Here is a 25539-nt window from a genome sequence, read left to right as displayed (position 1 = left end):
GTGATAGCTAAGGGGTTAGGGTTTCTATGGTGATGAGAACATTCTAAATTGACTGTGGTGATGGCTGAACTTTTCTGTGAATATACTAAAAGTCATCGAATTGTACACTTTAAATAGGTGAATTGTAGAGTATGTGAATTGTATCAATTAAACTGTTGGGATTCCCTGGTGGTCCAGTGGTTAAGACTCCAGGCTCCCAATGCAGGAGCCCTGGGTTCAACCCTGGTCAGGGAACTAGATTCCACATGCTGCAACTAAGATCTGGCACAGCCAAATCAATAAATTTTAAAAATAAAACTGTCGCAAATATAAAAAGTTGTCAGCATAAGAAAGAGCTTTTTTTTTTTAAGCTGTGCTGGGTCTTCATTGCTGCATGCAGGCTTTCTCTAGTTGCAATGTGCAGGCTTCTCATTGCAGTGGGAAAGAGAATTTATTTTTATTGTTTAAATAGGTATGGTCTGAAGTCCATAAATCAAGAAAAGAAACACAGGATGTTGTCTACATAACGGTGATGAATACCATTTGAAAATGTGTATGAATCTAAGAGAAAGAGATACACACAGAAAGAAATGCAAAGCAAATGTAATACAAATTTAACACTTGGAAAATCTGGATGAGGGGCATCTGGAAATTCTTTGCACTATCTTGCCACTTTTCTGAGAGTCTAGAATTATGTTGAGGACTTCCCTGGTGGTCCAGTTGTTAGGACTCAGCACTTACCCTGTTGAGGGCTCAGGTTCAATCTCTGGGTTGGGAACCAAGATCCCACAATTTGTGCAGTGCGACCAAATAAAATAAAATGATATCTGAAAATTTAAAAATTTTTAACGTTTGCATTTTAAAACAACACAAACTTACTGTCTCTCACAGTCCTAGAGGCCTCACTCCCTCTGAGGGCTCTGGCAGAGGGTCCTCCCTGTCTCTTTCAGCTCCTGCTAGTTGCCCATGTTCTTGTCCTGTGCCCAGATGACTCCAGCCTGTGCCTCTGTCTTCACGTGGCTGTCCCCCCTCCGTGGGTCTGTGGCCACATTTCCCTCTTATGAGGACTCAGTCTTTTTGGATTTAGAACTCCCTTCTTTGTCCAGTACAACCTCATCTTGAGTTGATCACATCCTCAAAGACCCCATTTCCAGATACCTCACACTCTCTTAGTAAAAGTTTAACATCTGAGAATCCAATTCTCACACTATTCTTGCCACTTTTGTGGCGATCTGAAATTATGCCAAGAGAAAATAATTTGAGTATAATCAAAAACTCCCCACCGGGAACCCTCTCAAGTGCCCCAGGTCATCGAGGCCTAAGTCAGAACCCAGGTCCGGCCCCAGCCACCCCTCCCACCCTCTGGGCACTCCTGTTCCTTCTCTGGCCACATTGACCTTCTCTGGATCCCCTGCTTCTGGCCTTTGCACTACTTCAGCCAGGGGCCTCCTTCCCCGGAACAAGGTGTGGTTCCTAAGCTCCCTGCTCAAGGGTCACTCGTCCAGAGAGCCTGCTGACCACCTGATCTAGGACTCCCATTCCTGCCCCTTTCCATTTATCTCTCTCACTTTGTCATTCTTCCTATCAGTCTCATTACTGGAAGCTTCTTACAAAATGATGTCTGTCGAGCCTGCTCCCCTAGAACAGCAACCGCTCAGGCGCAGAGGCCGGGTCTGCACTCCCTCTGTTTCCCCAGGCAGGCCCCGGTGCAGTGCCGGCACATGGTCGGACCCTAAACAGTTGGGTACTGGGCTCAGTAACTCCATCCTCTGCCCAAGCCTGGCGGCCCCGCCCCTGACTTAGTCACTACCGTGCAGGAGAAACTCAGTGTTTCTCTATTCAGCTCAGGAAACTCAAGAGAAACGCAGGCTCTTTAAAAATCGAGAGCAACCAGTTTGGAATACTATTGCTGGCGGTGGCCTTCCCAACGGCCAGGGCCATCCTGGCGGTCAGCCATTGGCTCCCGGGGCTGGGGACAGCCTGCCAGCAGCCCGGTTCACAACGGCTTTGTGGCTTATGCCATGTCCACGAGCGCTCAGCTTCCTCCCTCATGGGAGCGGTCACCGGGCGCGGCCGGCGAGGCGCTGTATGTGCCGGCCCCTTGGACCACGAGGGGCAGGACAAACCCGCGGTGATGGATCCGAAGCCCAGGTGCAGAGCGCCTAATGTCTGCGCGCTGGGCCCCCAGGTTTCGGCCCCTTGGGGTCCCGCGACCTGAAAGAACCTTGTCGGGTGGTCGCGGGACTGGGGCCCGCGTGATACGTGCTGAGGCTCATCCTCACGTCCTTCCTCGCTCCAGACCGCAGGCTGAAAGTAAGAATGTAAGTATTTCTTACATTCCCGCAGAGCAAGGAGTTACCCAGGTAAAACAGAATCGGGACCCCGGGTACAGAGCCTTCGCTCCGGCTGCGGTCTCGGGGTAGAGAAGCGGGGGAAGGGAAGGGGTAGGCGAGGCGGGTGGGGGTCCCGGGAGCCAGCGGAGAGGACGAGACTCGGGCCCCCGCCCCTCGGGGCGTCTAACCCGAGCCGGGGTGGGGCAGTGGGGGTGAGGCGGTGGGGGAGGGAGGGGGGCGGTGCGCTGGGGGCGTGGCGAGGGGGCGGGTACGAGCGAGGTGTGTGTGTGGGGCCCTCCATCTGCAACTTTGGATTGGCTGGGTGCAGGCCCCGCCCCCTTCTCTCGGCCAATCGCCTTCCTCCCACTCTGGCCGCGGGGTGCGGGGTAGCCAGCCAGCCTTGGGGTCGCATCTCCGTGTCGCAGCTTTCCCGACCGCCGCTCGCCGCTCCCCGACGCGCCCAGCCCTCTTCTTTCTTCGGGTCTCGGTCCAGGTGAGCACCTGTAGGACCGAGACTCGCCTCACCCCTAGGCGGAGGGATCTGGCTGGGTTCTCGGAAGGGGTCCCCGCCGCCCAACCCTGGGCCAGTGTTGCATCATCGGCATCTGCCGGGGCCGCGCCTGGGCGTCCCAGACCCACTCCTAGCGCGAGTCCAGACTCTCCTGAAGCCGGGGTTTCCGCGCCAACGTGGCGTAGGGCCTCCGCTCCAGCTCCCGAGACTGAGCAGGGGACGGCAGGGGCGCGAGCCGGGGAGCTTGGGGCCGAGACCTGGCGAGGGAACTTTCGGAAGGTGCACTCTAATGGTGCGTGCCATCATTGATTTTTTGCTGCTTTTTGGATGAAAAATGGTCGTTTCGTAAATTGCCCTTTTCCGTCAGTTCTATGAAGTGGAGTGTGTGTGTGTAAAATATTGATGTGGTTGCGCGCGCCGCACGAGCGCTGGCTGCCCGCGGGCGGGGGTAGGGTGGCGAGGGAGCGCAGGGCACGCAGGGCCCTGGCCCTGGCACAAACCAAGGGAATGGGGGAGGGTGCCATTCGACCCCATACTTTGAGCCCTAGGCGGGGTGGGTGGCTGAGCTGGACAGTAGGGAGGGGAAGTGGAGGAGGAGGAGGGGCGGGAGCGCCAAACGTAGCCTCCCAAGGGTTACTTGGGGGTGTTTATCCCACACGGTATCCCCAAATGCCCCTCCGATAGGCTGGGTGACTCGCGGTCTCCAGGTCCACTGGGGAGGCTCGATTTCCCGCCTGGAAAGTCTCACTGGGAAACAGGAGTTTACGACCTTCCGCGCCCTTGGCCCTGACTGGACGCCTGGACCGACTGGGGCGCGTGTGCAGAGTGCGGGGAATGCGGGTGCTGTCGGGGGTCGTGACCCCAGGAGGGTCTTGCGGTTTGAGGTGCGGCAGGAGCCGGCAGGGCGGCGCTAAGTGAGCCCGCCTGCCCCGGACGCACATGCGTCGGCGCGCTGGGCGCTGTGCCTGCGTGGAACTGAGCCCACCTGGAGCCTAGCCAGGCTGGGCAGGACCGAGTTCGCGGGTTCGGGGCCCAGTCGCCCAGCGAGCGTCGCGCCGAGCGCCTGTGGGTTCTGTAGAGACTGTCTGCTCCAATCTGAGTTCCCAGTAGCTCCTTACCTTCCGGAGGTTGCTCGAGGCGAGGTAGGTCGCCACCTAGGAGGCGCGGGGCTGCCTGCGTCTGCGGGGTATTGTGGCCAGTCCCCCGGCCTGGGGCTGCCGGCCTGTGGGCCTCTGATGGGGAGAGAAGTCTACGACTGGGGCGCTTTTGCGTGATGGAAGAACCACCTCCCCCCGCGGCGGGTGCCCCGCGGAGCTAAGGCAGTGTCCCGCTTACCGCACGGGCTTTTTGATAAGGAGCAAGAATGACGTAGGCTATCCTTGCAGCGTTTCATGAGGGGACTTAAACCCCTGAAAAAATATTTGCTGACCCCAGGGTTTGAAGGAACCACTGCTCCAGGCACGTTTCGGGCAGACGAGCTGGAAGGATGATTTCTGTCCCGGAAAGCCGGGGGAGAATTTGAAAGGACATTGGGAATTTGAAATGGATGTGATTGCAAAGGGTGGGGGTCTCCGCCTCCCTAGGCTTCCGCCTGGGCATCTGGGGCGACCTGCTGGGCTCTGGTCTGCACCTGACCCTGCCTTGGGAGACAGGGAACCAGCTGGGGCTGCCTCTACTCTTGTTGATGGCAGCAGTACCCACAGGGCCTGCTCCAGAGGAGAGAGCCAGCTGGTCAGTTACCCTCCATGTGTACTTCCAAGTGTGGGGCCAAGTTCTGCCTGGACTACTCCACCTGTTCACAACATAACTGCTTTCCTAAGCCTCCTGGGGAGCAGAGGCACAGGTCTGGGGTCTGGGGTCCCTCTAGCTTCCAGGAGGAGGGCGGGATTGGGGGCTGCACTCAGAGATCACCTGGAGCCACATCTCTACCTTGAGCTCTTCTCAGGGACCTTCAAAATCCACAGGTCTCCAGATAGGTTGGGGAAGGGGAACTTTAGATTTATAAAAACCTTGGGAAAAGAACAGAGTTCTCACAACCCAACCCCCTCTCCGCCCCACCCCCATACACACATAGGCACAGTTCCTCCTCTTATTACCATCTTAGGTTTTTTTTGCAATCAGTGAACATTACTGTTAATTAAAGTCCATGCTTACTCAGAGTTCCTTAGTGTCCCCTTTTCTGTCCTGGGCCTCCTGGAGACCTCATTCCATTCAGTCTTCACTGCTCCCTACAGAGTTGGAGCCGTGAGAAGTTTTCGGTCGTCAGCCTGGTGAGTGATGGCTGTCCATTCCCATTTCTTTCTCTCCTTTTTTTTTTTTTTGTCATCTGTTTTAAGGTTCCATGAGATTTTAAAAGTTTGATGAAATACATGTAATATGTTGTTTATTTTCACCATTCATAACTGTACAATTTGGTAGCAATACTTACATTCGCAGTGTTATGCAACCATTACTATTATCTGTGCCCCAAACTTTTTCATGGTAACTCTATCCATTAAACAGTGACTCCTTCCCTAGCTCCTAGAAACCTCTGTTCTCACTGTCTCTGATTTTGTCTGTTCTGAGTACCTCGTATAGGTGGAGTCACAAAATGTTTCTTCTTTGTCTGATTTACTTGACTCAGCAGAATGTTTCCTTTAATTAGGGTAAAAATATATTTATTATCTTCCTCTTCCTCTAATTATTTCCATCATTAAATGTAGTCTTTTTAACACAACATTATTGAAATATCTTTGATGCATAAAAGTTGTGTGTATATTTAAGGTATACAACTTGATGTTTTGATTTACCTATGCATTGTGAAAAGACACCACAATCAACCTATAAGATAAATAACATTCATTACCTCTATATAGCTGCTGTGTGTGTGTGTTCATAGGTTGAGAATTAAAACTTCATTCCATTTTTGTGACCAAATACAATTCCACTATGTGGATAAGCCCCATTTTGTTTATCCGTTTGTCCACTGATGGACATTTGGTTTGTTTCCATGCTTTTGCTATTGTGAATAGTGCTGTTATGGATGTGGTGGACAATTACCTGTTTCCATGTTTTTGGGTAGGTGTGTAGGAATGGAATAGCTGGGGCACACAGTAGCTGTACGTTTAACCTTTTGGGAAAGTGCCCAGTTGTTTTCCACAGCAGCTGGTGCCTGCATAGTTATGCCTCTTCTTGTCCAGCTTCTTGAGTGAGAGGAACCCCACACCCAGAGCAAGCCGGGTGAGCAGAAGTCCCCAGATGAGAGCTGTAAAGCAGCCTCTTCTGCCGGAATCTGGAAACAGGCCGAACTGACAGCTTCTCCTCCCCTTCCCTTTGGCAGGTCTCATCATGCCTTCTGAGACACCCCCCGCAGACACCCTCTGCAGGTCTGAAGGATGCCCCCACCTCTCAGAGGCACACTTAGGGAGAGGGAGCCTGGAGAAGGAGCCTCTGGAGGACAAGGAAGCCAAGGAGCTGCTGTGGATCCGTCCCGATGCCCCAAGCAGGTGTTCCTGGCAACTGGGCAGGCCAGTCACCGACTCCCCACATTGCCATGCTGCCTTGTGAGTCCCCCTAATGATCATAAGATGGCCCATCTGTTACCCTGGTGGGGAGGGTCTGTTTCCTGGAAGCCAGATGGTCATGTGGACCTGGGGTATGACCCCCCCATTCCTTTGCAGTCACTCTAGGTGGATGGTGAGTTGAGGTGGGAGGTATTTCATAGCTGAGTCCCCCAAGGCTCAGAGAGGCCAAGGCCTGTTTGTGCTGTAGCCCAGCACCTAGGTGGGGCTTCTCAGGTGATAAAGAATCCACCTGCAATGCTAAGGATGTCTGAGGGCTTCCCTGATGGCTCAGTGGTTAAAAAAAAAAAAACTGCCTGGTTAGGAAGATCCCCTGGAGGAGGAAATGGCAACCCACTCCAGTATTCTTGCCTGGGAAATTCCATGAGCAGAGGATCCTGGCAGGCTACAGTCCATGGGGTTGCAAAGAGTTGGACATGGCTAAGTGACTTAGTATGCACACACGCTAGCACCTAGGTGGGTGCCCTCCCCCTCAGGAGCAGATCCTCAATAAATAAAGGGATGAGCCCAAGTCACACACTCTGAGTGACAGGAGGGAGGGAGGTTTCTAATCCAGATCCATCTGACTGCACATTCCTGTAATTAGGACCATGTCTGCCTTCTCTCCTTAACTCCAGGTTATGAAATATTTTTTTGTAGTTGGACTGAGACTGTTGGATGAATAAACCTTGATTTTAAGCACTCTCAGGCATTCACTGTGTGCAGTGATCTCGGTTTGAAGAACTGCAGTGGAAAATAGAGTTAATTTAGTGCGTGTGTCTTTATTAGGCAACTCCTATATCTGTGCCCTGTTCTAGGTGCAGGAGATCAATCAGTGGGAAAGACGAAAAGGCAAAAATCCCTGACCTATTGTGAAACTCAAATCAAGTCCACTACATCTTAGGATTATCTTTATTTCCCTGGTGTAACCTCCCAACAGTAGAATAAGAGTGTCATAAGAATGTACCTTTCAGGTGCTTGATTCTTACTCCTTATACACTGCTATGCCAATGCTGATAATTATTGATCTTAGATTCAGAATTGGGGATGTGCAGGGGGTGTGCTCTGAAGTGGGATCAATGGACAGAAATGACATTTACAAACCCAGAAACTCCCGACATTAAACATGTCTCGATGCTGGGAGCTCAGGAGGCCAAGATGGCTGCTGGCCATATGTCATGAGCCCTTGCTGCCAAAGCAAACCAGGGCAGGGGGTGAAGGGCCCATGTGAAGCTGGGGTTGGGGAGGCCTGGATTCCCGATGGCTCTGTGAGCATCTCACCTGGGCCTGGACACCGTTGTACGGAGGCTGTAACCTGGCACCACACCTGCGCTCCACGCGGTGGCCTAACCCTCCTCTAGCGCCCTGGAAGGATTGCTGTCCCCCCCAAACCACTTGACACAGCTCAGGTTCACTGTTTATGAGGAGCTGGGCTTGGGCCCGAGGCACTAGGGCTCACCTACTGTGGGACTCTAGACCTGGGTCCCTGGAGGAGACAGCCTGGGGTTCCTGGTGGGGAGAGCATAGGGGTGATGAGACGGTGACGTGGCCACCGGATGGCATGGCTGGGTGACTCGGGGAGACTTCAGGGGTGGCACCTGGATGGGCAGGAGATGCTCGCCATGTGGGTATCTGAGGAAGGGGATTCCAGATGGTTCCCAGGTGGGGTGGACTTAGAAAGAGGAACAGAGTGGGAGCACCAGGCCAGGGGAAGAGCGCGGAGGGGAAGGGGAAAGCAGGCCCCTCCTGGTGAGGGGTTTCAGGTTTGTTCCAGGGTGCTGTGGGCTCTCCTCCAGGAAGAAGGGAAAGCAACTGAAATGAGGTGTTATAAGTCTCCCCGCAGGCTCCTGCCCTGGTCACCTCAGGCCAACTTCTCCCGTGACTTTCTGGCCCCCAGGGCCTAGTGCTGAGTCGGGAACTCTGAGTTCTCCGCTTGCCCATCAGCCCCTGCTGGGGGAGGGGGGTGTCGGTTATAGGCAGGCCAGGCCTCCCGCTCCTTCTAGTCCATCAGCCTCTGCTGGGGGTAGTTGACTCAGCCACCCCCTCCTGCCCTCCCCAGGTGTTTACTTCTCCTGCCTTGGCTTTAACTAGTTAATGAGTCAACCCCAGGGTTAACCCTAGGACTTGGTCTCCCTCCAAGGCTGGCGTCAGGAGCCCTTTGTCCCTGCCCAGGCTCTCTGCCCTCACCCCAATGCCCGCACCTCTATTGGCTGAGCCTGCCTCCGGGGCGGCACAGGGCATCTGTTTTAGCTTCTCGCCACCTTGGAAGGTGCAAGAGTTCCAGCCGGGCCATGTCACCGCCTGTCTGGGCTAGGGGAGGAAGGCAGCATTCTTGGGGAGCTGGCTCACCACCGTGGGCGGGTGAGGAGCCCACATGGTTAACGGGTTCCTGCCGTGGGGGCCAGGGCGCCTTCAGCCGTGGGAGCCATGGGGATGGCACAGGAGAGATCCAGGGCATAGAAACCCTTTGTGTTTCTTGGAACTTGGCTCAGTTTTGCATATTCCGGCAAGAATATTTGGTGGCACCTCCTTGGCGTGGACGGGGCAAGAGTGTGGGACCTGAATCTGTCCTCGAAGGTGAAGATGGAGGGTGCGTTGTGGGGGCCACTTGGGAGATGCAGGTTCAAGGTGTGTACATAGCTGAGCAGCTGCTGGGCTGTCCCACACCCTCTGTCACCTGTCACCAGCTTCTCAGCTGGAAGAACTGCTGCGGGGGGTGGTCACTCAAATTGAAGGGGGACCATTGACCCATGAGAAGTGAATCTGACTCTGAGCCTGGAGGCCCACCTGGGAGTCATCTGACCCTAGCCCCAAGCACAGGGATGACCAGCATTTGTTCTTCAGCCTGCGAGTCGAGCTTCCCACCGCCTGTGCCAGACATCCGAGTGATGCCTGGGTGGGCTCCGCAGTCACTGTCACTGTCTGGTGGCTGGACCCTCTGAGGGGTCCCTGCCCTCCGGGCCCCACTAGTTTTTTCATCAAAGAGAAGGAAAAGTGGTATTCCAGGAGCCAGGAGTTGTGAGAGGAGATGAATATGAAAAGCCTTAAAAAGACTGGGGCTTCCCTGGTGGTCCAGTGTCTGAGACCCCACACTCCCAGTACAGGGGCACAGGTTCCATCCCTGGTTGGGGAACTAAGATCCCACATACCATGTGGTGCAGCCAGAAAAATGAACAAACAGAACCCTGAAAAAGATAGACCAGGACACGCTATTGTTTTGAAAAGTGAAAGTGTTAGTCACTCAGTCGTGTCTGACTGTCTTCCACCCCTTGGACTGCCAGGCTCCTCTGTCCATAGAATTCTCCAGGCAAGGATACTGGAGTGGGTTGCCATTCCCTTCTCCAGGGAATCTTCCTGACCCAGCGATCGAACTCGAGTCTCCCACTTGGCAGGCAGATTCTTTACAATCTGAGCCGCTGTTGTTTTGAAGCCAGTGTTTAACTTTTTTATTTGGAAATAACACTCAAAAGAAGTTGCAGAAATAGCAGAGAGAGATCGTGGGGACATTCACCCAGCTGCCCACTGATAACATCTGTTACCACAGTGCGTTTTCAAACCCTGGAGACACTGGTGCTGCTATTAGTAAATTGCATTCGTTTTCATGGGTTTTGAGGTGCAGTTGCCCGTGTGTGTGTGTGTACGCCATTTACCAAGTGTAGATTTGTATAATCACCATCCTAATGCTTGTGAAAGCCAATTCTTTGATTTATTTAAAAGAATGTGCTAAAAAAATAAATAAATAAAAGAATGTCCTGGGATGCCAAAACCGGTTTTGTTTTTTTCTGAGTAATCACTGACTCCTCCTCTGTTTAAGGGCAAAATCTCCAAAAATCTTGCCGGATATCCTGAAGAAAATCGGGGATACCCCGATGGTGAGGATCAACAAGATCGGGAGGAACTTCGGCCTCAAGTGTGAGCTCTGTGAGTGCTGGCCTCCTCACCCTGTGCAAGGCTTGTGGGCCTGGGGGCCCCTAGGACCCTGGGTGGGTGTCCCTGCACATTGGGTAAGGCCAGAAGCATACATGACAGGGAGGGGTGCTGGGGGGTGACCAAGGCCACTCCGGAGTCTTCAGTGGTAGAGAGCTGAGACCTGAGTGTGGAGAGCAGTGTGTCCAGGCAGACGTTGGGGGTGGTACCCAAGCGGGGACTGCGGGTGATGTAACCCGGCAGCTGCAGAAGAAGGAGGCTGGAGCCCAGGAGCAGAGTGGGACCCTTCTGTCCTGGACCGTCACAGGGAGGAGCAGACACGCCATGGCTTGGATGGGCTGGCGTGACAGTGGGGGCGACTATTGTGAGGAAGGTCTCAGCCGCCAGCCCGGCAGGAAGTGGCTGCCTTGGTGCTTAGACAGACACTTGTCATTCATGAGACGCAGTGGGAATTTGGGAGCTGTGTTTGCCTGGGCCCCGTACACAAGGGGATCACCCTTGAGTCTCCTCCAAGTCCTCTGGGGAGGGGGTGTTTTTGCAGGGCTATCTCCAGGAACACAGGAGGGTCCGGGGCTTTCTTCACCTCCACTCTTCTGGGCACGGAACCCAGGTAGATGTCAGCCTTGACCCAGAGGAAGTGGCAGGTGCAGAGGTCCTGGTTGGGGGGAAAGGGGACCAGGCCCAGTGCTGGAGCAGAGAGCCGAGGAGGGGAGAGTGTGGGGGTCTAGGGGCCTGGTGCCCCCTAGAGGGACTGAGGCCCTGTGGTCGATTCACCCCAGAGACATCATCATTAGAGCCTTTCTGCGCGCTCCCTGCCCCTGCCCCCCGCTCCCCCGGCAGTGAAGAGTTTTCTCCAGAGCAGTGAGCAGAACACACCACCCGGTGGGGGGGTGGGGTTCGCTGCTGAGGCTGTGCCATAGTGGGCTCCGTGCTCTCACGTCAAATAGAAGCCATTACCTAGTACCCTGTAGGCATGGGCCTGCTGCTGCTGCTAAGTCGCTTCAGTCGTGTCCGACTCCGTGCGACCCCGTAGATGGCAGCCCACCAGGCTCCCCCATCCCTGGGATTCTCCAGGCAAGAACACTGGAGTGGGTTGCCATTTCCTTCTCCAATGTGTGAAAGTGAAGTCGCTCAGTCGTTTCCGACTCTTCGAGACCCCATGGACTGCAGCCTACCAGGCTCCTCTGTCCGTGGGATTTCCTTGGCAAGAGTACTGGCCTGCTGTACCTCAACTTGGCAAGAGCCCTTGAAACAGATTTTAGTGTGTCCATTTTACAGGTGGAAAAACCGAGGCTCAGATTGGTTATGTGGCTTGCCCACGGCCGATCAGCTGGAATCCCTGCCTTCGTGCCAGCCTTTGCATGGGCTCATTAGAATTTTCTAATTCAAGTGTGTGGCGGCAAGAGTCCAGGGTGCTGGCCTCCTCAGTGGTCAGACACTTGAGAGCCCCCCTTCACTGTCCCAGCAGGTCCTCTGAGTCCCAGGGAAGAAAGCCTGTCTCTGGTTGTGGGATTTCAGAAGCCAGCACAGACCAGGACGGAGTGCCATCTATGGGCCCTCCAGGCCGGCCTGGGCCCTGCCAATCACATTTGGAGCCACATCGCCCCCTTTTACTGACGTGGCGTAGTTTTAAGAGGTGGGAGGGAGTGCCCCTACGGAAAGACAAGCAGAGACTTGGGCACAGCAAGGGCAGTCCTGTCTGCAGGATGGGGAGGATGGCCGAGAGCCCCGCTGGGCCAGGAGGCACGGGGGATTGGGGTGTGGAGGGTCTGCCGGTTGTGGTCCGGCCATGTGATGGGGGGGCTGTTACTTCAGGATATGAGGTCATTTGGCAGGACCACTGGGCACGATTTAAGCCTGGAGTTCCAGTCACCACCCCACCCTGTGCATGCCCAGCATGTCTTTGGGACTGTGCTGCCCCATGGGGGTGGCTCTGCTCTGTCCATCCAGTGGGGGGCCCCCTTGGCTCCTCTGTCTCGTTCACCTGGAGTCACCGCATGGTCCACGGCGGGTGGGATGGACAGGTGGGAGAAGCCACAGTGGGCCAGCACCTTCGTCCAGGTCAGGTGTGGGAGGCGCAGTGGAAGGTGACGATTTTCAGAACCCCTGAAGCCTGCCTGCCGCTGCATCCCGAGCGTATCAGGTGATGGGAAAGGGACGGCAGGCATCAGTTAGAGCTCACGGCCTCTTCCTCTCGTGATGCGTCTCTGGCTCCCAGTGGCCAAGTGTGAGTTCTTCAACGCGGGTGGGAGCGTGAAGGACCGTATCAGCCTGCGGATGATTGAGGACGCCGAGCGTGAGGGGACCCTAAAGCCTGGGGACACGATCATTGAGCCAACGTCAGGGAACACAGGTGGGCTCTGCCTCCTCCTCTGGGCCCGTGGTGGGGGTGGGAGCGGCAGTGCCCGACTCTGGCTGCATTCAGGGTCACTCTCCCCTCTGGTGCAGCAGCCCCTGGGTCCACAGTGAGCCCCACAATGCTGCTGTTGCTTTTTGAAATATTTATTTACCCATTTGGCTGTGCTAGGTCTTAAGTGTGGCATGTGGATCTTACTTGTGTCATGTAGGATCTAGTTTCCTGACCAGGAATCAAACCCAGGCACCCTGCTTTGGGAGCTTAGAGTGTTAGCCACTGTTATTATCACCTCCCGAGCTCCCAGTAAGAGCTGGAGGAATTGGGGTTCACGATGTGCACCCCTTTTCTTCCCTCATTCGAGGGCAGAAGGGGGTGATGGAGGGCCTTTTTTCAGTGCCCTCTCCCCTGGGCCTTTGGGGCTGGCGGTGGGGCCTGGAGGGTGCCATGGCCCCTCTCACCCCACGTCCTGTCCCCAGGGATCGGGCTGGCCTTGGCTGCTGCCGTGAAGGGCTATCGCTGCATCATCGTGATGCCGGAGAAGATGAGCACGGAGAAGGTAGGCAGGTGGGCGGGGGGTGGGCAGCTTCTGGGCCTCGGTCCCCACGCTGCAGGCCCGGCGGGGAGGTGAAGGTTGCCACGTGCCTCTGCAGGTGGACGTCCTGCGGGCCCTGGGGGCTGAGATTGTGAGGACTCCCACCACCGCCAGATTCGACTCCCCTGAGTCGCACGTAGGGGTGGCCTGGAGGCTAAGAAATGAGATCCCCAATTCTCACATCTTGGACCAGGTGAGTTTGGGGCCGGGGGGTGAGCATGCTCCCAGAGGTTTAGACCGAGTGTGGCCTTCCCTGGGGGATCTCTGTTGGGGGCTTGCAAGTGGTATCACCTCTGCAGGAGGAGGGACGGGGTGCAGAGTGACCGATGTGCTGGCATGCAGTTGCTGCCCTCTCCCGGCCCAGTGTGTGGCCAATGTGGTCGGCGAGTCTTTGGCTCTGCTGCCCGTGTGCCGGCTTCAAGGGCTCACCTTAGCACACTGGGTTGGAATGTCCCTTGCAGAGGACCCTGGGAGCTCTCTAAGACATAAAATGCATGCAGACCTTTTAACTGGATGCTCTTCTTTGTCATTCACTCCACTTCTGGGTTAATTCAGAAATCTCATCTTCTGGAGAGCTGGTTTTGATGCTTGCTGTCTGTTGAACCACAGGATCCTCTCTGGCTTGCACTGAGTCATTTGCTTGGTACCCTGTGGCTGCTGCCAGTTCTGTGCATTGACCTCATCATGGCCCCTTTACTCTTTCCTGGCAGTACCGCAATGCCAGCAACCCCCTCGCTCACTATGACATCACGGCCGAGGAGATCCTGCAGCAGTGTGACGGTGGGTACTTCTAACTCTGTTGTCCATCTTGACTGGGAGTGTACACTTACCCGCTCCTTGGTAAACTCCTATTCATCCTTCAAAACCCAGTTCAAATATCCCTTCTCTGTGAAATGCTGTCCTGAATATTTCCCAGGAATAGTTTCCAGTTCTGCCCTCTTGGACTCTTCCCATGCCTTGCCTACAACACCCAACTTATCATGCAGTCATATCTGTTTACCTAGTAGTCTTTTCCTCCAAACCTGTAGGAGCTCCTGAGTGCAGGGAACAAGCGTGTCCCAGGCTGATCCTGGGCTCACAGTGGGGGCTTCACATTGCTGAACGGCACTGACAGCAAACACCAGTGTGGGCACTGAATTCAGCGTTTGGGTTTTCTTGTGTGCAGACCTGGGGTGGTGGCTTGCAGCTTGGCTTCTTGGAAGCTCTCTGCACATTTGGTGCCAAGCCCCATGGGGGTTGCAATGTTCTCTAAGGGCTGTTTCCTAAGAGAGTCCTGGGAGTGGCTGCCAGGGGCTTGGCACCTTTGGCTTCCTGTTTGGAGCCTGTGTTGGCTAAAGTGCCCTCATTCTGTGCCCAGGAGCCAGGCAGCATGGTCCAGGCATTTGATCACCGAGGTTTTACATGTGAGAATCCTCTCATTTGGCAAAAACAGTGCGTTTGCCTCAGCACAGCTGCCTGCGCTGACTTCTCTGCTTGGTGCCTGAGCTGGCCACCAGGTGCCGAGAGAGCCCAGACAATGTCAGAGCTGAGCTGAGTGGTTCATTTTAGCTCCTTTGATAATTCAGTTCACTTACCCATGTCGTCTGAAACCAGACAGCCCCCTGTGCCCCACCTCCTGCAGGAAGGTCCCCTGTTAATGGATTCACAACTCTCATGGGGGTTTTAGTGGCTGGCTGCCGTTTGGATTAAATGGGGCTTCCTGGGTCCCATTACGGTGAATGCTTCTTCAAGGTGGAGGATGTGATGAGAGGTTTCAACATGAGAACAGGTCTGCTTTTGCCCTTTGAATGACCTGCCTTCGTCGTGTGTATGAGAGCGTTCTTGATTCCTATGAAGAGTTGGGGGGGCACGGCCGCTCCTTCCTGGGGATGTCCTCCCTGACACACTTCTCCACCTCCAGGGAAGCTGGACATGCTGGTGGCGTCAGCGGGCACGGGTGGGACCATCACAGGCGTGGCCAGGAAGCTAAAGGAGAAGTGCCCTGGGTGCAAGGTGAGGGACTTTGAGGGGCATGGGCACCACCCCGTCCTGCCCTGCCCAGAGATGGGGGCCTGGACGCAGGTATGTTTCCCACCTGTGGCCTGAACTGCAGCCAGAGGCTTCGCCATCAGTCTGCTTGGCCTTGGGCACCCAGAGTGGCCTCTGCTTTAGAGCTGAAAGTTCTCGCTCCCGACTCTTCTGCCTCGATAGGCTTGTATCTTGTAGGGTGTGTGTGCCTGTGCCTGCCAGGTGATAAAGGACAGCAGTGCATGACCCGGGTGCCCAGATGGGCTGGGGTGGGAGAGTGCAGTTGGGGGGCCTCCCAGGATTGTCCCAGAGCCGTAAGCACTCAGGCTCAGGTCCTGGACTCTGAGACAGGGGAGGGGCACTTGGGCCTGGGGAGGGGCTCAGACAGACCCCACTGGTGGTGCCCGCATCGTTTCTCATTGTCTGTTCCTCTGATGTCCAGAAGCGGTCATCCCAGTGCCGCCCCTCACCCCAGCCTCCCACTGTCCATAGGTGTCTCTCCAGGGCTGTCCCAGGCACCCTGCACAGGAGGAGCTTCCCGGAAATCCACTTTCCCCAGCCTCCCACTGCCCCCACCCCGAGTGCCCCGAGCTGGACATTTAATGTGTGGTCTTCCAGCGCCTGGGCCTGGGCTTCTGGGTTTTGAGTCTTGAGGCCTGGGAGCGGGGCTGCACCCTGATGCCAGCTGGGCATGTCCAGGTGAGACTGGAGCCCTAAGGACGCCCACTCCTCAGATTATTGGCGTGGATCCCGAAGGCTCCATCCTTGCAGAGCCCGAGGAGCTGAACCAGACGGAGCAGACGGTCTACGAGGTGGAAGGGATCGGCTATGACTTCATCCCCACGGTGCTAGACCGCACGGTAGGCAGGGCAGCAGTGACGGGGCCAGCCTCAGCCTTGTCCTGCTGGGCACGGGTGGCCGGCCCAGAGGGAGCAGAGAAGCGAGTTCCAAGCTGTGTAGATGGCGGTAGACGAGGTGCCGTCCCAGGGGCCCTCACGTGGTGACTCGCGGTACCGTGATCACTGAGCTCCTGCCATGGACACCGAGGCCATGGGTGGGGGTGCGGCACGTCCTGTCTGTGCACAGACCTCCCTGCAGAGCAGGGGAGCTGGTTGGCTGGGGCAGGTGAGCATGCCGAGGAGGGAGATGTGAGGAGCACAGAGAAGGCTCCTTTTAAGGACCGTGAAGGGAGCTTCAGGCAGAGAGACCTAGACGAGAGGGTGGCCATGCCGCAGGGCTGGCAGGTGGTTTAGGCATCGTGGGCACACTGTGCTGGACCCTGGGGCAGGGGGAGGGGGAACGACCTAGGTCTGCAGAGTGAGTGTTGGATCCCAGACAGAGGCCGGGCTGCATCCCCGGAGGTCACGGCCACCTGGACCACCGTCATCTGCGAGATTGCAAACTGGGCCATGGGCCCCACGCCCACCCCCACCCGACTGCCGAGTGCTGGGCGCTGCCCAGGCTGACTGCTGCCCTCGGCTTCCCGCAGGTGGTGGACAAGTGGTTCAAGAGCAACGACGAGGAGGCCTTCGCCTTCGCCCGCATGCTGATTGCTCAGGAGGGGCTGCTGTGCGGTGAGTGGACGCCGTGCTCCACCCTGCCAGTTTCTGTCCAGCGTGCGACAGACACCCTCTCTCTGGCCACCCGGTAACCTGCCCCCAGGGCTCTGAGTTCTGTAGGAGGTTTTGGTGGTGCAGTGCGGAGCAGACGGGAGACGGAGCAGGGTGTGGACGCACAGTGAAAAGTGGGGTCCCCCAGCACCCCACGCCCAGCTCCTCCACCTAGGATCCCTCCAGAGCAGGTGTGGGCGTGCCCACACCTGGGTGCACATGCAGCCCCCCCGCCCCCCAGGCAGGCCTGACCCCTCCCGCCCTCTCGGCAGGTGGCAGCTCTGGCAGTGCCATGTCTGTGGCTGTGAAGGCTGCCCGGGAGCTGCAGGAAGGCCAGCGCTGCGTGGTGATCCTGCCGGACTCCGTGCGGAACTACATGTGAGGCCTCCGTCCTCCCCTGGCCTCCGGTGCCGGCACCGTCTCTGCTCCCGGCCGCGCCCCCCAGATCCTGGCCTCCGGTGCTGGCACCGTCTCTGCTCCCGGCCGCGCCCCCCAGATCCTATGGCAGCGGCCCAGGAGCCTGGGGTCTGCGGCCCCGCTCCGCGTCCCTGGAGTTCACGCGTTCTTGGCTGCCTTGTCCCCGGCTTGGGTCTCCCAGATGCCTTTGGAAGTCTGTTCATCGTGGCAGCACTTGGGGGCCTGGAGGGACTCCCCAGGGAAGGGACCCCATGTGCCCGCTCACTCCTTCGAGCTCTCGGGGCCTCGGAGGATGAGGACGAGGATGCGGCCGCCCTGAGAGCAGCTCCCCACCCCCGCCCACTGGATCCTTTGCTCACTCACAGTCCGGCCCTGAGCTGGGGGGACCCAGGCTGGGGTCCGTGGCCCCCGAGGCCCCTTCGAGTCCAGGGGTCCTGAGTGTCTGTGCACCTGCCGCATGTGCCCCTGGAGCTTGCTGGCTCCTCTGGGCTCACGGCCCTGCCTGGGGTCACTGGCCGAAAGCACCAAGGTTGGTGTGTGGGCAGGAGGTCACAGGGGCCTAATGCCCTCCTCCATGGATGCATGTACCCTCTGGTGTCCTCCCTGACCCAAGAGTGACGGGCTACACACCTCGAGTGAGCTCAGCTTCCCCCAGGGGGTCATTCTATAATTGGGACTCCAGCTGGGGGTGAGTCACCTCTGGGTGTCCACTGCCAAGTTGCCCTGCGCCCGCTACCCACCCACACTACAGAGTGTGTGAGAATGGCCATCTCCCCATGCGCTTGGCTGGCCTGCTGTGTGGGCGCACGTGTGTGCCTGTGTGCGCGTGAGAGATCGTGTCCTCAGGCACGGACGTCTGGGCTGGGGGCTGGGGCCCTGTCTGCCCCTACTGTGCTGGCCCTCATCTGCCTTTCGGGGCAGGTCCCTGGCCGTCCCTGAAGCCTGGCCTGGTGTCCTCTGACCCCTGGTGGGACAGGCTCCCCCTGCCAGAAGCCCCGAGGGGCTGTGATGACACGGGATTCGGGACAGAACTGTTACTGACTAGGGTCTTGGACCCTTTGATCAGTAGAAATGGATCCGAGGCCAGACAGGAAGTTCAGGCAGGGCTTTACCGGGACTTGTGCTGCAGCAATGGGAGCAAAAACAATTATTAACGGGTTCCCTGGCTTGCTCCCTGAGTGTGGGGGGTGGCGAGCTGGGTCCTTACACGGGGTGGGTCGAGGGGTCGGGCCGGAGGGTGGCCTGGGTGGGCTGCCCACTGCTGGTGGTGGTGTGCGCAGGGGGCATGAGCAAGACCCTGCCTTTGCTCCTGACACATCGGACGTGGCAGTTGGGTTTTGGGTCTTTCAGCTTCTTGTCCAGTTTGTCCCAACCGCACACACACATGGTTACTTCTGGTCCCTTCTCACTTCCTTGTATCTGTTGTTGGAGATGTTTGTCCAGGTGCAGGCACTGCAGCGAAGGGTCCTGCGTCCCTTTGAGGGGCCCATCATAGACCCTTCTGCTGTGCTCTGGGCTTCTTCAGTTCGGTTGGCCAGATACCTGCACCGACCACCATTCCCTAGGAGGTCTTTCTGGCCTCCAGCCCTCAGATCTCTTCATGGAGCCTCCAACCAGCCCCTTGGGGTCTCTGCTGGACGGTGGGGTCTGGTGAGGGTGGGGTCTGGGCTTTCTCTGAGCCCCTCTGCCCTCTTTGGTGGCGGGGGGGTGGTATTGAGACCCTCCACCCAGCTCTGTGGCTTCTGATGCTGTAGGTCCAAGTTCCTGAGCGACAAGTGGATGCTGCAGAAGGGCTTCATGAAGGAGGAGGAGATCTCGGTGAAGAAGCCATGGTGAGGACACCTCTGGGCAGAGACCGTCCGGGTGGGGCTCAGGACTCGAGGGCCTGGTCCCCAGCGGCACGTGCGTGGGCCCCCACCTGGCTGGACGCCCCCGCGGGCTCCCTGTTCTCACTCGCCTCTCGGTTCACAGACTCCCTGGCCCGCCCTCTTCCCTCAGGTGGTGGCACCTCCAGGTTCAGGAGCTGAGCCTCTCGGCCCCGCTGACTGTGCTGCCCACCGTCACCTGTGAGCACACCATCGAGATCCTCCGGGAGAAGGGCTTCGACCAGGCACCCGTGGTGGACGAGTCGGGGTCAGTCTCAGCCTCCGTCCAGCGCTCTGCCCTACCGGCCCTGCCTGTGTGCCCCTCTGCTCCATCCGTGCCTGCTCTGCTGGGCAGGGTGGCCCAACAGACCCCACAGCTGGCCAGCTGACCTTGGTCACTCTTCGTCCAGATGCTCAGAGCATTGGACAGCTGGTCCCTGAGCCCTGGCCGGGGTGGGGGACTGGTCGTATTAACCCTTCCCACCCCACTGCACCCAGTGTGTGCACGGGAGCACGTGCCTGCCTGGAAGACCATGGCAGACGTGCAGTGGTGACGGTCCCCCATCAGGACTCTCCCAGGACTGTCCCAACTCTAGCACCAAAAGGTCCACATCCCAGGATGCTGGCCAGTTGGTGACCCTTGACTCTTGTCAGAATGGAGATGCCCAAAGGATTCACCCACTGGTTTGCTGTCTGCCTGCACCGGACAGTCAGCTCCAAGGGCGGGGCGTCGGGTCACTGCTGTGCTACACAGAAACCCTGGGCAGACAGTGTCAGTGTGTTAGTCGCTCAGTCATGTCCAACTCTTTGCAACCCTATGGACTGCAGCCCGCCAGGCTTCTCTGTCCATGGGATTCTCCAGGCAAGAAATCTGGAATGGGTTGTCATTTCCTTCTCCAGGGATCTTCCCAACCCAAGGATCGAACCCGGGTCTTCCACATTGCAGGCAGATTCTTTACTATCTGAGCCACCAGGGCAGATAGTGGTTGATTCCAAGAGGAGTCTGGGTTTGGCCCCAAGGGCAGCTGTGCTGAAATCTGCCATATTGTAGGGGAGGCACCAGCGCTGACCACTACCCTGTGTCCACTTCTGCAGGGTGATCCTAGGGATGGTGACCCTGGGGAACATGCTGTCGTCCCTGCTCGCAGGGAAGGTTCAGCCATCGGACCAGGTTTGCAAAGTCCTCTACAAGCAGTTCAAACAGGTACGTGCCCCGCGTGACCCAAGCAGGCAGTGCTGAGACCAGCTCTGTCCTGGAAGGCGGGGCGGGGAGCACTCTCAAGTGTGCTGGGTCCCTGACGCTCAGCTCATCAGGTCCATAGATCAGAGGCTTTGCCCTGGCTTCACAAAGTGAGACACCCCAGGTGGGGTGGGAAGAGGCCGGCATCGGCGAGGTCTCACCCGCGTCCACACCCAAAGGCTCCCTCAGCCCTCTGCTCCCGGCCCGCTGGTGCGCACCCTGTCCCACAGACGGTGCACACTCCCCGGGCTCGCGTGTGCACACAGCCCCACCGTGTGTGCCCTCCCCGGGCTCGTGTGCACACGCAGCCCTGGTGTGTGTGCCCTTGTCTGGCTGCTTTGACACAGTGGAGCGTTTCAAGGTCCCTCCCAGGTGTGGCATGCTCACCGTCCACCCTTCCGTGCCTGAGACCAGTTCCGTTGTGTCTCTGGCCTCTCCTGTTGATTCTTCACTGTGTGTGTGTCCCTCCCCTCCCTCGGGGAAGAGCCAAGCCTCTAAGTCCCCCTACCTTAGTGTCCCAGGCTGGCCTGCAGCCACACCCTTCCTGCAGGGGGTAGCTGAGTCCCCGTCCCCTGGACTCCAGTGCCACCCAGATCCTCGGGGGCCTCGGTTCCTTGCCACTGAGGTGCTGGGTGGGTGCAGGCAGACTCAGGAGGTCCTTCAGTGTGGTCGCACGCATCCCCGTCCCTGTCCAGATGGTGTCCCAAGAGGAATGCAGCACTATGGAAACCCGGGGGGTCCCCTCTCCTGGGCACACCTTCCCTGCCCAGGGCTGCCCCTTCTCAGCGCCGCCACCTCGGGGCTGGCTGCCGTCACTGAGCAGCGTGAAGAGGTCCCCGTGGAGCTCTGGCTCCCCTGATGACCCGGTTCTCCCAGCGGGGAGGAGGAGTCCTGAGCCCCGTGGTCTGACTCCGTCCAGCATCTGGCCTCATGGAGACAAGTGCTGGGGAAGTTGCTCCTGCAGCCCCGCACGGCTGTGTTGTACACCCCTCACCTTGCACGCGCACCCACCAGGCAGGTGGGCCCGGCCCTTCCTCACACAGGTGAAGGCACTGCTGATGTATTTCCTCCTGCCCTGAAACTCGCATCTTCTCCCAGGGAACCTGCCTCCGTTACTGGAGTTGAACTAGAAAGCATTCCCAGTGGGGTTTCCCGGGGGCTCACTGCTTTGGAGATCACCTTGGGGGTGGAAAATGGACCCTAAGTGTGCTTCCTTCTTTCTCTTGGAAGCTCTCCCCATATGTCTGTCAGGCAGGTGGACCAGAGGGCCCCATGCTCCCCTCCCCTCCGTGCCCTGCACTACTACGTCTTGTCCTGGTGTGGGATTCGTTCCAATGGACGGTGAATACTGTGTTGTTCATAACTGAAGCCCCTAGTTCACTGAGGGGCCAGTCGTTGGGTTCTGCAGTTCTGTTGTTCAGTCGCTCAGGCATGTCCGACTCTTTGTGACCCCGTGGACTGCAGCACGCCAGGCTTCCCTGTCCATCACCAACTCCCGGAGCTTGCTCAAACTCATGTCCATTGATGCCATCCAGCCATCCCATCCTCTGTCGTCCCCTTCTCCTCCTGCCTTCACTCTTTCCCAGGGGTCTTTTCCAATGAGTCAGTTCTTTGTATCGGGTGGCCAAAGTATTAGAGCTTCAGTTTCAGCATCATTCCTTCCAATGAATATTCAGGCTTGATTTTCTCTAGGTTTAACTGGTTTGATCCGGATTGACAGGTTTGATCTCCTTGTTGTCCAAGGGACTCTCAAGAGTATCCTCCAGCACCACAGTTCGAAAGCATCAATTTTTCCAGTTCATCCAGATGTCCTTTTATGAGTGTTGAGTCCCATTCAGTCTCTTGGGTCAGCAGGAGGCTCCAGAAGAAGCCCTGTGGGGACCCCAGCCTCTCTGCCACTCCTTTCCTTGGGCTCCGGCCAGCGAGCACTGACCACGGCTTCTCTTCCAGATACGCCTGACAGACCCGCTGGGCAAGCTCTCACACATCCTGGAGATGGACCACTTCGCCCTGGTGGTCCACGAGCAGATCCAGTGTAAGCTGGGTCCCCTGGGGGCTGGGGGAGGGGGGCAGGAGCAGGAGCTCTGTGGGATGCTGGTTGCCGAGTCCCTGACCTGTGAGCTTTCCTGCCCTGAGCTCCTGCGAGCCAGAGATGCTGACCCCCAGCCTTGGATGCAGATCCCAGAGGGACCCCACTGTGGGCCAGGCCTGGGTGCTGGCTACCAGTGAGCTAGGGTGCTTTATAACCCGGGCCTCCTCGCTGCATCTCCAGAGGCTGGTGGTTCTAAGCTACAACAAGGTTGTAGAAATCCCAACAACTGGTGGTGGGCTCCAAGGCCACCACCCACTTTCCCACTGAGGGTTGGTCCAGGAGCCTGGGCGCCAACTCTAACCCCTCTCCCGTCCTTGGCTCCACAGCACGGGACCTGGCTTTGTCGGGAGAGGTGGGGGGGCCGGCAGGTATGTACACCCCGCCCACCCCTGGAGCTCGGAAGGTGCTGTGGTCAGTATCGCAGCCTCTGAGCACAGGGGAGGGCATCCAGCCCCGGACCCTGAGCCCAGCTGGAAGGGTCCTCCTCCGTGTTGACCGTATTCTCGTGTTTGAACACCCGCACACCCTGACCGGGGATCCAGTTTCAGGGTCTGTGAGTAGTTTCCGTGGACGCAGCCCTACCTGGAAGGACCACCACGGATGCTTTTGTGCTGTGTTGGCAGAGCCGAGTGGTCACAGCAGACGCCCAACAGCCCTTTACAGAAACTAAGACCTGGTGTTGGACGGTGTCCCCAGGGGGCCTGGAGGCCACTCCGCTGCCCTCCCCTGAGGGCTCAGTGCTCCTCCAAAGCTGCCCCTTTGCCTAAAGCCCCCGATCTCTTCTGGGTCCCTGTGCTTTTTTCTGAGGTGCCCCAAGCTGGCACCTCCGTGCCTCCCTACCCCCACCCTGCCAGCATCTGCCCTCAAGGTTGTCAGGGACAGACGGAGGCCAGAGCTGGTGGAACAGGATGCACCCTGGTCATTTCCCACCCACTGCTCAGCTCTGCCCCACCCTCTGTGGGCTTCTCCACAGCTGTCAGTCAGCATTCTCCTGAGAAAGAGAGCCAGCAGGACATGTGCATATAGAGATTCCCTGCAAGGAATCAGCTTACAGGCTGGCATGCCCCAAGAAGGCCTGCAGGGCGAGTGGGCAGGCCTGAGACCCCAAGATCCAATGTTCCCAAGTCCAGAGGCAGGACTCTTTCTCTTACTCCTGGAGGGTCAGCTCTTCTGTTCTATTTGGGCCTTCAACTGATTGGACAAGGCCCACCCACAGGGCAGGGCAATCTGCTTTACTAGGTCCATCCATTTAAGAGTTGTTCACATCCAAAGACACCCAGAATGATGTCTGACCCAATATAGGGGCCCTCCATGGCCCAGTTGGGTTGAAATGTTGAATTAACCATCTCAGCCACCCTTTCTACCCTTGGGCTGCAGGGCAAGGGGCCCAAGTTCATTCTAAGCCTGAGAGAAAGTCGTGGGTTTGAGTACAGAATTGTAAGCCAGAGAAGCAAGCTGGTGGTGGTGGTGGGTGTGAGTGGGACTGGGATTTCAGGCCAAGACTCAGACCTTGGGCACCAGCTGCTCCCAATGACTTTGACCCTCAGGCATCCCCCCATGGGTGTGGCTCAGAGGGGTCAGGCCCTGCTCTCTGCAGCCTCACCTGCGTGGATACTCTTGGAAGAAGAGGGCACTTGTGGTCGGATACACTTGTGGTCGGATACACAGGTGCCCGTGGACGTGGGACAGCCTCAGGGCTGGCCCGCCTGCCCTTGCCTGGGGATGGGCTCAGTGGCCCCAGCTCTGCTCTGGGCAGAGGCCCCTCTGAAGCTTTGGCCTTGTACCTCCTCAGACCGCTGCCACAGGGAGTCCAATAAGAGACAGATGGTGTTCGGGGTCGTCACTGCCATCGACTTGCTGAACTTCGTGGCCGCCCACGAGCGGAAGCAGAGGACAAAGCCAGAAAGTGCTTTAAAACTCAGAGGTGCGGGGGCTGAGGCCCAGCTCTGACTCCCTACCACAAGCCTGCTTGGTTGCTCTCTTTTGCTTTTGTAAATACCAAACAAACAGGTGATTTTTAGCCTCCTGGTGCTGGGCGTCACTCTGTCCAGACCAGTAGCAAGACTGCTTATAGCTTAGCCCGGGGTCGGCAGAGATCTTGTAGTTTCCTCATCTTTAACACTTGTCTCCCTAAATGAATCTATGTATGGTTTATTCCATTAGATGTGATTTTCTTTAACTTTCTTTTAAAATTTTTCAGCAAGCAAATCTATGAAAAGAGAATCCAGCCAGGCAGATAGAGCCCTGAATGACCAGGGTAGGGAGACTGAAGGTGGAGGCAAGAGGGTCCAGAGCGGGGAGCAGCAGAATGGGGCCCAGGAAGTGTGGGTCAGGGCAACAGTCCACTTGGAGCTGGGTCAGTTGGAGTGGCTGGAGTGCTTGGGGTTTTTTAATTGAGGTGAAATTCTCTTAACCTAAAATGATTGATTTTTAGATGTGTAATTCAGTAGTGTTTATCAGAGGTTGTCCAGCCACCACCTCTGTCAAATTCCAAAACCTTTCATCCGCCTCTCAAACTATCACTCCCATCTCCCCGCTTCGCCTGGCAGTTACCACTCTGCTTTCTGAGCCCATGGATTTACCTGTTCTGGACATTTCATATAAAGAGAATCATACAGTCTGTGACCTCTCGTGTCTGGCTTATTTTATCTTACGTTATGTTTTTGGGGTTCGTTCACACTGTAGCGTGAATCAGTACTTCATTCCTTTTTGTGCACTGGTCGCTCAGTCGTGTCCAACTCTTTGCAACCCTGGGGACTGTAACCTGCCAGCCTCCCCTGTCCATGGGATTCTCCAGGCAAGGATACTGGAGTGGGTTGCCATTCCCTGCTCGTGGTTGCTTACCCTGGTTTTGATTTGCATTTCCTTAATGACTAACCGGTGTTGAGCATCTGTTCACATGCTTTTTTGGTCATTTGTGTATCGTCTTTGGAGGAGTGTCTGTTCAAGTCCCTCGCCCACTTCCAAGTCGGGTTGTCTTCTGTTTGGTTGTAGAAGTTCTTCGCCTGTTCTGCATACCGGGCCCTTCTCAGACCTGTGGTTTCCAAACATTGTCTCCCATTCTATGATGT

At 57.0% G+C, this 25539-nt stretch overlaps 1 protein-coding gene across 5 annotated transcripts; it reads left to right on the top strand.

Moving 5' to 3' along the window:
• Positions 1-2001: 2001 nt before the first annotated feature.
• On the top strand, positions 2002-25093 carry CBS (cystathionine beta-synthase). 5 transcript variants are annotated; one of them, XM_055414699.2, is made up of 17 exons: positions 2002-2300; positions 6143-6365; positions 10177-10283; positions 12508-12642; positions 13122-13201; positions 13296-13430; positions 13948-14017; positions 15138-15229; positions 15979-16104; positions 16734-16818; positions 17127-17232; positions 19026-19103; positions 19270-19404; positions 20232-20340; positions 22327-22411; positions 22795-22836; positions 24261-25093. In XM_055414699.2, the coding sequence occupies exons 2-17, from the start codon at positions 6151-6153 to the stop codon at positions 24416-24418; spliced, it is 1758 nt and encodes a 585-aa protein (XP_055270674.2). In that variant the 5' UTR covers positions 2002-2300; positions 6143-6150; the 3' UTR covers positions 24419-25093. The 5 variants fall into 5 exon arrangements, with proteins under 5 accessions (XP_055270674.2, XP_055270646.2, XP_055270685.2 ...); XM_055414671.2 differs by lacking the exon at positions 2002-2300 and adding an exon at positions 2649-2805; XM_055414692.2 differs by lacking the exon at positions 2002-2300 and adding an exon at positions 2870-3115.
• Positions 25094-25539: the final 446 nt, after the last annotated feature.

This window comes from Moschus berezovskii, chromosome 1 (genome assembly GCF_049115385.1).
Source record: "Moschus berezovskii isolate FMDL1 chromosome 1, NW_MosBer_1.0, whole genome shotgun sequence".
Taxonomy (NCBI): domain Eukaryota; kingdom Metazoa; phylum Chordata; class Mammalia; order Artiodactyla; family Moschidae; genus Moschus; species Moschus berezovskii.
Note: the sequence above shows the minus strand (reverse complement) of the source record. Positions and strands in the feature narration are given on the sequence as shown.